General features: G+C 36.5%; 1 protein-coding gene across 10 annotated transcripts in view; it reads right to left on the reverse strand.

The window, feature by feature from the left end:
* Positions 1-14,255, reverse strand: part of FAM184A (family with sequence similarity 184 member A) — a 107,134-nt gene that overhangs the window by 45,776 nt on the left and 47,103 nt on the right. For 9 of the 10 annotated variants that reach the window (XR_013381635.1, XR_013381648.1, XM_077901205.1 and 6 more), the window contains 2 exons: positions 13,614-13,811; positions 10,246-10,368 (listed from right to left, as the gene is read on the reverse strand). Coding sequence is in view for 8 of the 10 variants with exons in the window: in XM_077901205.1 (XP_077757331.1) it covers positions 10,246-10,368; positions 13,614-13,811 (321 nt within the window). In the remaining 2 variants the exon portion in view is untranslated. The remainder of the gene's footprint in view (positions 1-10,245; positions 10,369-13,613; positions 13,812-14,255) is intronic. The other variant, XM_077901215.1, reaches the window with a different exon arrangement.

Here is a 14,255-nt window from a genome sequence, read left to right on the forward strand (position 1 = left end):
TTTTTATCTGGCTTGTCATAAATGTGTTACAGGGGTGAATGAATACTATAAGGAGTAACAGAGTTAAAGAGTATTGAACCTGGGGCATCTGGCTAGCTCAGCTGGGGTCATGAGTTTGAGCCCCACTTTGGGGGTACAGTTTAGTTAAAAAAAAAAAAAAAAAAAAGAGTACTGAACTCAGTAAAAAATCCAGTTTCCAGTTCTTGGTCTGCCACTATAAAATAGGAATAATGATGCTGCCCTCACAGTTATAATATTTAAATTCAAGGATATATGGGAAAAGATTCTTTAACTAGAAAGCAACATACAAATATCAGGTACCAATCAGTAAGGAGAGGACAATCAAATTTATGAACATGTAGAAAAATTTTGTTCTACAATCCAGGTAATTTTCAAATGAGTAAAAGTTACATGTACAAATGGAATACATGAAAAAACTGACAGACAACAGTATTCTAGTTATTATACAAAAACTTTAAACATAATAAGCAAAATAATAAGTAATGAACACAACTAATTAAACCTTGTTTTCTAAAATATAATAAAAGTGGATATGTGAGGAACACATCTGTTGTCTTCCAAGATCAAAATCTCCTTTGGTCATGTGAGCTATCTACCTTTCTTCCCATGTGGGTCCATGTCAACCCAAACCCAGGAATGAACCCAGCGCTTCTTCGAAGTATAAACCAGTTAGGTCATCTCATTCTGTTGGCCATGGGGACTGGTTCAGGGGCAGGCGCATGGTTTAAGTTCATCTACTCACAGTGATCTGAGGACTTTAAAAGGAGTTCCTAAAAAAGGTCTTTTTCCAGTTGCACATATGGCCTAAGAGAATGCATGGCTGAAACAGGAAGTCAACACAAAGAAAAACATCCAACTAGAGCAAAAGAGAAGCTGAGTTCCAGTGTAAACAATTTCAGTTCAGAATCTAGTCATGCCTGATGTTAACATACCCCTGGGCTTTTTAGTTAATGTGATTGAATAAATTTCCTTAGGCTGGTTTGAGCTGAGATTTCTGTCACTTGCACTAGAGATCAATACTCTTGATTCCTCTTAAACACTGAGGTTATACAGTAAGTAGAAACCTCTTCCCTGGAATATCCACTCATGCATGCTCTTCTGTGATCCAATCCCCTTGCAATGCCTGGGTCAGTTTTTTTATAATTATAAATATTATGGATAAATGAGTATCAGCCCTGAGACCAAGCAAGCATCCACCTATTTGTACTCCACATCTTCCAAATGGTGTTTCTCCTATGATAACCTCCAAAATCAAGGGGTTACAAGGCCTTCAAACCATAGCCCTTGCCTCTCTCCAGCTTTGGGTTAGCAATTCCCCTCCTCGGTCTTTATGCATGTTGGGAAAAGCAGCACTGCAGTTCAGAATCAAGTTCTGAAATCACACTGATAGGATTGGAATTCTAGTTTTACTCACTCACTACATGCCTTGCACAAGTTCTACAACTTTTTTTGTGACTTGGTAACCATTATTTACAGCATGGGGTTATTTAGAGAATTAAAGGAACAAACAAGTAGAAAACTACATAATACAATGCCTGGGGTAGATAGTAAGAACTAAATAAATATGACTTACTGTAGTTGCTATTCAGTCGCACCCACACTGGCATCCTTCAATTTCTACAAAATCTTGTGCCTCAGGGCATTTGCAAGACCTTTTCTCAGTTAATTCTTGTGGCAAACCCCCATTAAATCACAACCATTTTGCAGTATTTGTCAGACTTGTTCTTGTTTCCAGATATCTTCTATAAATACTGCTGAAATTTTGTCAATGATCTTTAATTATTTGTTCATGTTAAATATACTGAAATGCAGGAGTCAAAAGGCATGCCCATATTTAGGGCTTTTAATAGTGCTAAATTTCTTCCAGAAAGATTATATGATTTTATATTCCCATCAGCAGCTTGGGTGCTTATTTCTTTAGCCTTGTCAACACTTGGTGGTTTCAACTTTTTTTCCATTAATTTTATGGTAATGGGAATGGTATCTCATTAATTTCATTTCTAGTTTTAAATTACAGTGATTTTAAAATTATTTTTTTATGTTCTCCTTTAGTTCATTAAAAAAATAGGGTATCTGTATTTTTTTAGTGTTCTGTATATACTTTTGAGGTGTTAAAGACATGAATTTTGTTACTAATACAATTTGCCAATTATTTATTCCACCCCTCCCAAATTTTTCCTCTCATAATTTTACTTATGGTATATCTCAATACACAAAAATTAAAGGTGATTTTTTTCTAAATCAAAGCTTTAACTGTACAGGTATTATGTGTTTTTAATTCATGACATTGCCATCATGTGTCCAAAGGCCTTCCTCGTCTTAATGTCTGTCACTTGCATTTTTTATTTTATTTATATTTATATTCATGATTTGATATTACATTTCAACCTTAGCACATCTCTGGTATGAGGCTGAAGAACTTCACTGTTCTCTCTTCTTCCATTTATATGTAGTCTTAAAAGAGCTGTTTCAGATTAAACCTATTAAATCTAACTTCCGTCCTACTTTTCCACTGACATTGTAGGAAGGTCTTCAGAGAACCCTTGATTGCATGATCTTCCCAGGTCTCATATTTTGACTTCTAGTCATTGTGTGTGATACATTCCACCTCTTGGAAGTATCTGCTTTCATGTTGTCCTCATATCCATTAATTCTCATTTTCATGCCTCTGATTTCTCCTCAATCTCTTTCCCTGGCTCTGTTAATACTGGTGCTCCTCTTTGTTACTAGCAATCTTCTCATCTGCTACCTCTGATGAGCTCTTCTATGTCAATGGCTTCAATGACTGCCTAATCTTTAGCTCTAAGCCTGAACTCTACTTAATTCCAGCCTGGATGTTTTACAGTCCCCTCAACTCGATGTCTTGCCACTCCTATGTATCTTTCCTCCTATAATATCCATCTTCTCAAAGTGGCATAATTACCTGTCCAAACATCTGAGCTAGATACCTAAATCACTTTCTACCACTTACCACATCAAGTCCTGTAAATTTTGTTTTTGAATGATCTCCACTCTCAGGTTTTGTTTTCCTAGTCAGGAAGCTAATCAACTCTTGCCCATACTAATATAATGGATAGCATCTTAAGTCATCTCTCCAACTCTAATTACCAGTCCCCTCCCCATACAACTTATTCTCTTACTGCCACCAAAGCTCTTTTCCTGAGATCATCTAACAGTGTAACAATTGCTAATCTGCTGCTATCACTCTATCATCAGGATAAATTCTAAAGTCTTTGCGTCACGGCACAAGAGTCACTCACAATTTAGCTTCAACTTCCCTTTCTACCACATTTCTTGACAAGCGCCATACTGTCAAGTACACTAATTCTCAACCAGCATCAATTCTGTCCCCAAGGACAGTGCCTAGAGACTTTTTGGTTGTTACAACTGAAGGAGAAAGTTGTAGCACACGCTACTAGTATCTAGTATGTAGTGACCAGGGATACTACTATATATCCTAAAGAATTATCTGCCCAAAACTGTCAGTAGTGCTGGGGTTGAGAGACTGTGGTGTAATGATAAATTTCCTATAGTTCACCAAGGCATTATAACTTGGGTACTAACTGACTATACTTACACTATTCCTTGTGCCTGTATTGTCTCTCATCATTCCTACATCTGCAAATTTATATTTACCTTTCAAAGACCACCTCCCATACCACATTTAAAAATTCTCCAATATCATATTCTCCAGAGCTGTTATGAATGCTTATAGCAGAGAATCACTCCCTCCTCTGGAATTTAAAAACACACTGTATTTGTCACCGAATCATAAAGCCATTTTATTTTATTTTATTTTTTTTAATTTTTTATTTATTTATGATAGTCACAGAGAGAGAGAGAGAGAGAGAGAGGCAGAGGGAGAAGCAGGCTCCATGCACCGGGAGCCCGACGTGGGATTCGATCCGGGGTCTCCAGGATCGCGCCCTGGGCCAAAGGCAGGCGCCAAACCACTGCGCCACCCAGGGATCCCCATAAAGCCATTTTAAACTAGGAGTTCCTTCACATTTTGTCAAAGTATCCCTATCACCTAGAAGATACTATGCAGTCAATAAATGTTTCCTGGGCAGCCCGGGTGGCTCAGCGGTTTAGCGCCGCCTTCAGTCCAGGGCATGATCCTGGAGACCTGGGATCGAGTCCCACGTTCAGGCTCCCTGCATGGAGCCTGCTTCTCCCTCTGCCTGTGTCTCTGCCTCTCTCTCTGTGTTTCTCATGAATAAATAAAAAAAATATTTTTAAAAATAAATGTTTCCTAAATCATAAAAGATATGCAAAGATTATTGATATTACTGGATTCTAGTTTCAACTTTTCTAGAGACCAATTTAGTAATAAGACGAGACCCATAACATCATTCCTTTTCTTTGGCCCAGTAAGTTTATTTTGGGCAAGAACTAGACAAAAAGGAAATAATTTTGAAAAATGAACAAAAGTGTTAATAGAAGTGATCATATATCAACTTACTAATAAAAATAATAGTGTGATAAACAGCGCTGAGAGAAGTCCTAATACTCCACACTCCTCAGGGTGTCAGGGCTCACGGCTGAAATATGCCTTGGTTGGTTAATGATAATGACACAGAACTAGCCTTAGGAAAACCCAATCTTGCTATTCTGGCCATGACTTTTGCATGACAATCCTTCCTCCTCAAGTAAGAGGGGGTAAATCCTTAAAATTACTATTCATAATAAAATATTTAAAATATTAAATGCTCAACAAAGAAAACACTTAAGCAACTATGATAAAGATATATACTGGAACACGGGATCCCTGGGTGGCGCAGCGGTTTGGCGCCCTGCCTTTGGCCCAGGGCGCGATCCTGGAGACCCAGGATCGAATCCCATGTCAGGCTCCCGGTGCATGGAGCCTGCTTCTCCCTCTGCCTATGTCTCTGCCTCTCTCTCTCTCTCTCTCTGACTATCATAAATAAATAAAAATTTAAAAAAAAAGATATATACTGGAACACTATATGAATATTTTAAATGGCTAAAATGTAGACAAAATTAAATGGAAATACTTATATGGAATAAACTTTTATAAATCAAGTACACAAAGCATTTGTAAATAAAGATTGTAACAATATTGAAATGTATACATACACATTAAATACCATTAGAAAATCTGGAATTCTGAAAACATTCCTCAGGTTCTTACTTTTTTTTTTTTTTTTTTTTTTGTAAAATTGCTTAAGTTCATAAAGAGCAATACTCAAAGTTTTAGTACCTACCAATCAATGTCTCTGAATGGTATATATTATAGATATTCCAGAAGAGTTTAGAATCTCAATCGTTGGGGTCCCTGGGTAGCTCAGTTGATTAAGCATTCTACTCTTGATTTCAGCTCAGGTCATGATTTCAGGGTGGAGATGGAGCCCTGTGTCAGGCTGTGTACCTGCTTAAGATTTTCTCTCTCCCCCGCCCTCTGTCCCTCCCCTCCCTGATCTTTAAAAAGGAGAAACAAACTAGCTAAACTAACTCAATCCTTGTTCTCTAAATCATGGCAATAAATATCCTATTTATCTTCTATTACCTAAATGCTGTGTACCCACTACAGGAGCCAGAGAAACAAGTTATATGTGTGTTTCAGTAGGCTGAACTCTAACATGATCCCTCTCCCACCCTCACAGCCCCAAAACCTATGCATATGATGGGATATTACTCCCATACTATATTGCGTTGTTTAGCAAAAAAGTATCTTGTAGATGTAATTAGGATGAGGGAGACTATTCTAAGTGGGCCTGACATAATTGGGGGAGTCTTTAGAAGAAGTCAGAGTAATCTGAAGCCATAGAGGTTTTCCTGCTAGCCTTGAAAGAGTAAACTGCGATGTTACGCAAAGAAGGAGCCAGGAAGCAAGTGCTTGAGGGGCCTTTTAAAAGTTGAGAGCGGGACGCCTGGGTAGCTCAGCGGTTGACCTTCTGCCTTCGGCTCAGGTCGTGATCCCAGGGTCCCAGGATCGAGTCCCACATCAGCCTCCCTGCATGGAGCCTGCTTCTCCCTCTGCCTGTGTCTCTGCTTCTCTCTTTCTCTGTCTCATAATAAATAAATAAAATATTTTTAAAAAATAAAATAAAATAAAAGTTGAGAGCAATTTCTGGCCAATAGTTCGCAAGAGAATGGGGACTTCGGTCATACAAATAAATGAATTCTGACAACAGCCAATAAGCTTGAAAACAGACCTGTGCCTCACGTTGAGACTGCAGTGTAACTGTCACTTTGATTTCAAAGAGGGCCTAGCTAACCTGTACTCGGGTTACAGGTTATAACCTATAGGTTATGGGATTATAACCTGACCCATAACACTGAGATAATAAACATGTGCTGTGTTAAACTACTAAATTTTGTGATAATCTGTTACACAGCAATAGAAAACTAATACTCTTATTTACAAAAGTTAACTTAGTTTTCAATGATGAGTTTTACTTATTCAACATATATATCATTCACAAATAATGATCTCCTATGTGTCATGTCAGGCAGTATATCAACTGTGCTATGACATTTTACAATAAATAAGTCCAAATGATTTTTAACAAAATACTGACATATATATATATTATATATATATATATTTATATATATATATAAAATTTAAAAAACTTAAGTCCACAAGAAAATCTACAACTCAAATGTTATAAGAACATTTAAAAAGATGTAATAGATTTATCAACCATTCAGTCTATTATTTTGTCCTCAAAGGTGATCCCAGATAACATTTGGTTGAACAACAGGATTATTCTCCACCTAAGATTTTAGACTCATTAGCTTCCCTTAATATCCTAATATGATTCTGGGATTCATGAGTTAATCAATGAAATCCACAGCTGACCTATTTATGTGTTTGGTTTTATCATCTGTAAGAGTATCAACATCCATCTTATGAAGATAATATATTCTTTAATCTTTTCTAAAACAATAATTTTCAGTCTTTATGAAGTACCCCAAATTCTTTCCTCTTGTCTTTTCATAGACATACCTACTTTCCATCCAGTAAATATAAATGGAATAAATTCTCTATTTAGAAAAAATAAAAGCTTCAAGGGCGCCTGAGTGGTTCACATTTGGTTAGGTGTTAGAGTCTACCAAAGATTCTCTCCTTATTTTTCTCCTCTCCCTCTGCTCCTCTCCACTGCACTCTTTCTCACTCTCTAAAAAGAATGAATTAAGTAAAAAAAAAAAAAAAAAAAAAAGAATGAATGAAGTCTAAAACCTTCAGACTAGATAAAATGCAGCTATATGTGTTTGGCAAGAGGCACATGTAAACATAAGGATGCAGAAAAATGTAAGATCATTAGATGGAAAAAGCTATACCAGTCACATAAAACTAAAAGCAAGCAACAGTTGCTTATACAGTATCAAACAACACAGACTAACCCAAAAGGTATGATTCATTAAGTAGCTAAAACAGTTTTATATTTGAATGCACATACAAAGCTTCTAAATATTCAAAGCAAAAATTGACAGAATGTAAGAAGAAAAAAATCTACCATCACAGTACCACTTTTTAGTAAATGATGGATCAAAAAGATAAAAGTAAAAATGAATACATAGTATTTGAAGAAAATAATTTAAAATCTTGATTTAATGGACTGGTATACAAGACTACACTGAAACACTGGACACAGAGCGTTAAGTTTCTTTCATGTGTAGCACTAGTCTTAACAAGTTTCAAAAATTGTTTTCATACAAACCACAATGTATTTAACCATGATGCAGTTAAGGTTAAAAAAGCATGTCAATCTCACATAACTCTCCCAGAGAACAGAAAAAGAAATAATAAGTCGTCTTTCATTGTATGAGGCTAGTAGGACCTTGATTCCAAAACTATAAAAGGATGATATAAAAAGGGAAAAGTACAAAGCAATCTTACTTGAACCCAGGCTCAAAAATCCCAAGATGAATATTAGGAAACGGGATCTAGTTATTACATTTAAAAGATGTATATTATCTATCATGACTAACTAGGACCTTCTTTAGAAATCCAGAGTTGATTTACTATTAGAAGATTAATATAAGGTACCACATTAACAAGTTAAAGAAAAATAAGTATGATCTCAATACATGCAGAAAAATCAACATCAGTTTGTGATTTTTTTTTAGCTTAGGAAACTAGAATTATAAGAGAATTTCCTAGACTTGTTAACAAAGCACTTACAAAATAAAACTTTAGAGAAGCATGATAATTAACTCTAAAATGTTGCCATCCTTTACTTTAAGAGCAGGAAATAAAATAAGAAAGATTATCTCTAGAGATTCTACCCAGCAAAGTAGGGCAAGGAAAAAAGATGTCCAGGCTGAAGGAAAGGGCAGGTACATGTGGAGGGACGAGCCAGGTATATTCTTGGGGAGCAATTCTAATATGGCACCAAAACATTACCAGGGTCCTAAAGCATAATTGAGAATGTATCCAAAAGAAAAATCAATTACATGTTTATTAGAACTCTTGTCAGTGAGATCACAGTGTGTAGATTGGAGAAATACTTACACCACTTAGAACTGAGAGTAGACCCTAGGGGACCTCCAGAGAAAAAAAGATGGTCACTAAACTGCCTTCTAATGAGACTGGGACACCATAACTATAAGATTACATTCTGCTGAGAGAGGTATGCAAATGTGGGGCCAGCAGTGAATTATCTTGGACAAGAGAGGTGAGCTAATACAAATAATATTAAGTATATCCTCTGCTTTTTTTAAGTTGATGCTATGCCACTTCACTTTCATAGAAGACCTACAGTAGTACCTGTTTTTGTTAACTAAAAGTAATCTGGAGAGATTTTCACTTTTACAAAAAAAAAAAATGGCAAAGAGTAAATTAGCGTTCAGCATTTGCTTTGCAGCGAGCCTTTATATAGGCAGTGCGTACCCCAGGCAGTGCAAGTGGTCCTGCCAAGGTTCTGCCCTGGGAACCACACTCAGTATCTCAGCATCATGCCACCATAGTTTTTCACAGCGTCTGTGAGCATTTGTGCATCTGTTAGCAAGATGGGGCCTAAGGGATCAGAAAAGCCTAAGAGAGGTTGGTTTTGGGGTCCTGGAATGCTCAAATGTTTTTTTCTGTATAAGTTAACAGTAACTACTTATTTGCTTCACACCATTTCAGCTTATCAAAAGGTTTCACGGGATGCTCTACTTACAGATAAGCAGGGGAAAGCTGCAACAATCTTAATTCTATTATTCCCAAACGTGGCGACTGGTGCCTCTTCTGGATAAATGTGTAAAGGTAATGAAAGAACACTGAGAAGAAACTATTAGCACACCCAGGGGCACTCCCGTTTTGATGTGGTCTCTGTGAGCAGAGCAGAGTGATAAGAAAGTAGGGCTTAAAGACTTTCGGGAGAGATGGTGCTAGTGAGGCAGGAACAGCCCTCAAGATGAGAAATGTCAAGACATGGACTTGTTTCCGGAAGAGCACTCTACAATACAACACGGTCGAGATGATCAACTGGAATGGGAGGATAAGAACAGGGAGGCTATTCTAAGGCATAGGTGAACCTGGGCAATAGAGAAAGGAACAGAACAAATGATATTATAGTTTTTAAATTGTCTTTCCAGGGGCAGCCTGGGTGGCTCAGCGGTTTAGCACCTGCCTTTAGCCCAGGGCCTGATCCTGGAGACCCAGGATCAAGTCCCACATCGGGGTCCCTGCATGGAGCCTGCTTCTCCCTCTGCCTGTCTCTCTCTCTCTCTCTCTCTCTCATGAATAAATAAATAAAATCTTTAAAAAAATAAAAAATAAAAAAATAAATTGTCTTTACATTTATTTTATTCACAACTTCTTGATTTGTAACATTTTATTATTATACTCTATGGTTAGTCTTTGCTAGGCTAAACAATACTATTTTCTTACAGCATTTAAAAATTATCTTAGATGTCACTCTCTAGAACTTATAAAATCTCTCTTCTTAAAATGGAAATACAGTATAGAGAATTCTAAGTCAGTGTTTTACAAAAGGTAAATAAATCTCTTGTTTTCTTTCTTATATGGTGACATTATCCTTTTTTTGCTTTCCCCACAAAGGCACCTTGGGGTCTGATGTTTTGGGTAGTAAGTTTTTACCTGGTGAGATATAACCAATGTATCAGGAAAACTCCACATCTGTGAAAGCATTTGATTATTTTTACTCTAGATATTTTACCATCAGTGAGGCTCACCTACATATACGATGTTACCAAATTAGATGTTACTGATAAGATTTAACACAGGTGATAAGCCTAAAGAATTCTTGCCTCTTGATTGGCTGTATTTAGTTTGTCTTCCAGCTCTTCCTTCAGGTTTTCCAGTTCCTGTTGAAGTTGACTTTTATCCTCTTCCAGGTTCAGTTTCTCTTTTTTATACTGTTCCTCCAATTCCTAAGGAAAAGACATTTTTAAAAATTAACAAAATTGCAATTAACTGTATACTTCAAAACTCCAAGAAAAAGGCCATTCTGTTTTATATTTTGACACTTTGCTTTTCAAATTAGCCTTATCCTTAATTAATAATATTGGGAGTTATTAGTCTCATTAATCCTAAGGGCTTAGGCTCTATCATTCTAAATCACTTATGATGTGATTAAATAATTATTTTAAATGGTAAGAATATTTGGTCTAGATCAAGCTGAGTCAACAGATATGTATGATGTAAGTGATAATTTGAGGAGATAAAGAAAAAATTCTAAATATCTCTTGAATGTAGAATTCTTTTATTTTTACATAAAAAACAAAATCCAGTAGCAGTTCTGGAATACTGGAACACAGTCAAGAATTACCAAGTACAAAATTAAGGCACCTAAAGAAGCAATACCAATAAAACTGATACTTACTAAAGAACACCCACTATTTGGCATCCTACTTAATACTTTGATACACAGAATTAAGACATGGGGCCTGCCCTTAATAAGTTGAATATGTAATGAAAGTTAAATGACCATAGGGACTACAGGGTTATATGGATGGAGAACTGACAAGTTCTAGCTTGGTAAGAAAACCTGCACAGAGAACGCAATTCCTAAGTACAGTCTGAAGGAGTGTGTCAGTAAGAAAAGGTGAAGAAGCAAGAGCGAAATAGAACACGTGAAGCAGAAGAAACCTGTGCAAAAACCATGGAGGTGCAAATGAACCTGGTTATGTTACAAGTAGTTCAACATTTCTATAGCATAAGGTGAGAAGAGTAATAAACAGGGTTCTGTGCAGCTCCCAAGGCAAAGTCCAGGTTTGATGATTTGCTGGGACAACTCACAGGACTCTGCTAGTCGTACTCACAGCTGTAATTTATTATGCAGCCGAAGGATACTAAGCACAATCAGCAGAGGGAAAAGGCATATGGGAAACCAGGCACACGTTTCTAAGAGTCCTGTCTCACAGGACTCTCCACAAAGTTGTGACAATGATGTGAAATGCTGTGAGTGACTCAGTGACCAGGTTTTCATTGGGGGCTAATGACATAGGTACCCCCTGACTAGCATGTGCCAAACTTCTAGACTTCAAGAAGGAAAGCAGATGTTCACCATAAACCATGTTATTTGCATAAACCCTTTAGGCACATGAGCCATTCTTATCAGGGAATGGTGGAAACCTTTCCAAAATACAAGTCCCCAAATACTAGTAAGGGCCACCCTTGTACCCTGCCTTTCTTTTTTTTTTTTTTACCCTGCCTTTCTAAGGACAGTAGCTTCAGGTGGGCTATGTTAACTCTTTCTGCATGGATTCTCTATATATTCACTTTCAAATGGGGAAGGTAAACTAGAGTTATGAAAGAAGATATAATCCTTTTTGATAACTAAATAATAAGGAATGGAGAAGTCACTTTTCGGTAAATGTTCTTTAAAAGATAACCTGATTTTGGAGAGAGACTATTCTAAAAGGAAGCTGATTTGAGCTCAGGCTCAGACATGAGCTAGCTAGGCAAGAGAGGAATGAAGCAGCAAGTGATAAGTTATTTTGAGAAAAGAGAAAGATATAGGTAAAGCTATCATTGAGTTTTGACTATGTTTATACACAGAAAATTCAAGTCATCTGCTTTATAGCAACATTTTAAAGAAAGATTGCAAGAAATATAAGTAGCATAAAGCAGATTTTTAGGTGGCTCAGAAATTGAAATTCAATAGGCAAGGGGATAATTAGGAGAGAAGTAATGAGGCAAAAATGATATTGATGAAAGATGCCTTGATTCTAGTACTTAGAACTTAATACAGAGGAATAAAGAGAGACAAAAGGCAGAACACCTGCAAGTTAAATACTACAAAAATAGAGGAAAAGGTAAGGTGAATGAGGGATGTAGAAATAATAACAAAAAATAGCTATGGAAGAGCTAACTAAGCCACAGTTACCACTAAATCCTTCACTATAAACCTCTGAGCACATACATATAGTCAGTAAGCATGCACATGCACCATGTAATTAAAGCTGGACAAATTTGTTCTGGAATAGTGAGCTGGCACAGAGAAAACAACAACCACAATTTTGAGAAATAACATGTCATTAAGTTTTGTCTCCAGCTACATAAACATATAATAGTAAGTTTAGTTAGAAATCACACTCTAACATCTAACAGGAAGTTTTATTTGAATTTTTAATTAAGTTCAGGTGTTGAATATTTTTCCAACTAGTTGTATCACAAAAGGAAGAGACATATAAGTAAAGGTCTCAATTCATATCCAACCTCTCGTATTTACTAGGTTAGTGGTACTGAATATATCATTTAGGTTTACTAAACCTATTCTGTATAAAAAATGACATTAATCTCTAAGTCTTAAGTAATAAGGAAAACATAAGAAAGCTTAGTAAACTATAAAATGCTATTACATAAAACATATAACAACCATCATGCATACACACCTATATGTGGTGGTTAAATGTCTTAGGATTTGGTATCCGAGACCTGAGTGTAAGACCTGGCTGATTCTTACTAACTGCATGTGTCTGAGCAAGTGTTTAACTACTCTGTCCTCCATTTCCTCTTCGGGAAAATGGGTATAGCAATTAAACCTATGCGAGTGTTGTGAGGCTTAAATAAAAGAGATGGAAAACAGTGCCTGGCACACAGTAAGAAATACTAATAATTAACATTTATTTATCACTGTATGCTAGGACATTCCTGAGTTCTCAACATTTTATCTGACTTAACCCTTACAAGAACATTACAAAATGGATTATTTTTTTGGTTTGTCAGATGAGGAGCCTGGGGCGTGGCTTTTGAGGCCCAAGATTAGGGAGCTAGTAAGCAAAGAGCTCAGTGTAAGGCCTGTATCAGACACCTTGCTCTTTCAACTGTGTAATAGGAAGGAAACATCTACAGGAGAGTAAGTGCTGCAACTAGTTAAGACTTCCTGAGGAGCACACCTAAGATGCTGTCTCATGAGGAGACAGCTCAAGATCAAGGGAGTGCTTCTACTACGGCTTATACAAAGTAGGAATGCTTCGTATCAATTTAAGAAACTACATCCCATGTCAAGAATTTTTAAGTATGTTACTCTTTGAATAATGATTGACAGAGTGATTATAAGAGAGCAGCCATCAGAGTGAAGCAACTCATTTACTCCACAATGAGTCACACCAGATCATTACAGAAACCCTTCTACTTTAACAAAGCAAAGCTATGTTGAATTTGTACTCACCACTTGCAGTTTTTTCTTATCCCTAACTGCATTACTGTGGACAGCCTCAATTGCCATATGGTGCTTCCAAGCTAATTCTTCCAAAGTCTTAGAATGAGCCTCATTTAATTGAGCTACCTCCCCTTCCAATCTATTCTGCAGGTTTTTTAGCTCCATCTCATAATATTCTTGCTGAGTTTTCTTTGCTTCATTTACTTTCTAAAATCAAAGCAAACAAAGATCAAAAATTGCACCTGCTTTCTTCATTACTTCTATTAGTATTCTGAATACTAAATAAATACATGAACTTGAATGAACTATGGGATTTAGACTTTGGACATGAGATTACATCAGCAGTGTTCTCAGAAAATGACAGGGTAGCACAGGTAAAATGAATAACTTTAACACAAGTGATAAAATAGACTATTATTAGGTTAGAGCCAAGTGCAAGTTAGCACATCTGTGAGCTTAAGAGAAAGGCTCCCTGTATGTCAAAGCTGTACACAAAATGGCTTGCCAATTTACCCACTTGGATGATATTATTCGATACAATTTTATTGAGTGTCAATTATAGGCCTTTTAAGCAGTCACAGTGTAATGATGGAGAAAAGGCAAAAGACAGTGGCAGTATAATTTTATAAATTCTATGAAAGGAGTGTACAT

Source organism: Canis aureus, chromosome 1 (genome assembly GCF_053574225.1).
Source record: "Canis aureus isolate CA01 chromosome 1, VMU_Caureus_v.1.0, whole genome shotgun sequence".
NCBI classification, from domain to species: domain Eukaryota; kingdom Metazoa; phylum Chordata; class Mammalia; order Carnivora; family Canidae; genus Canis; species Canis aureus.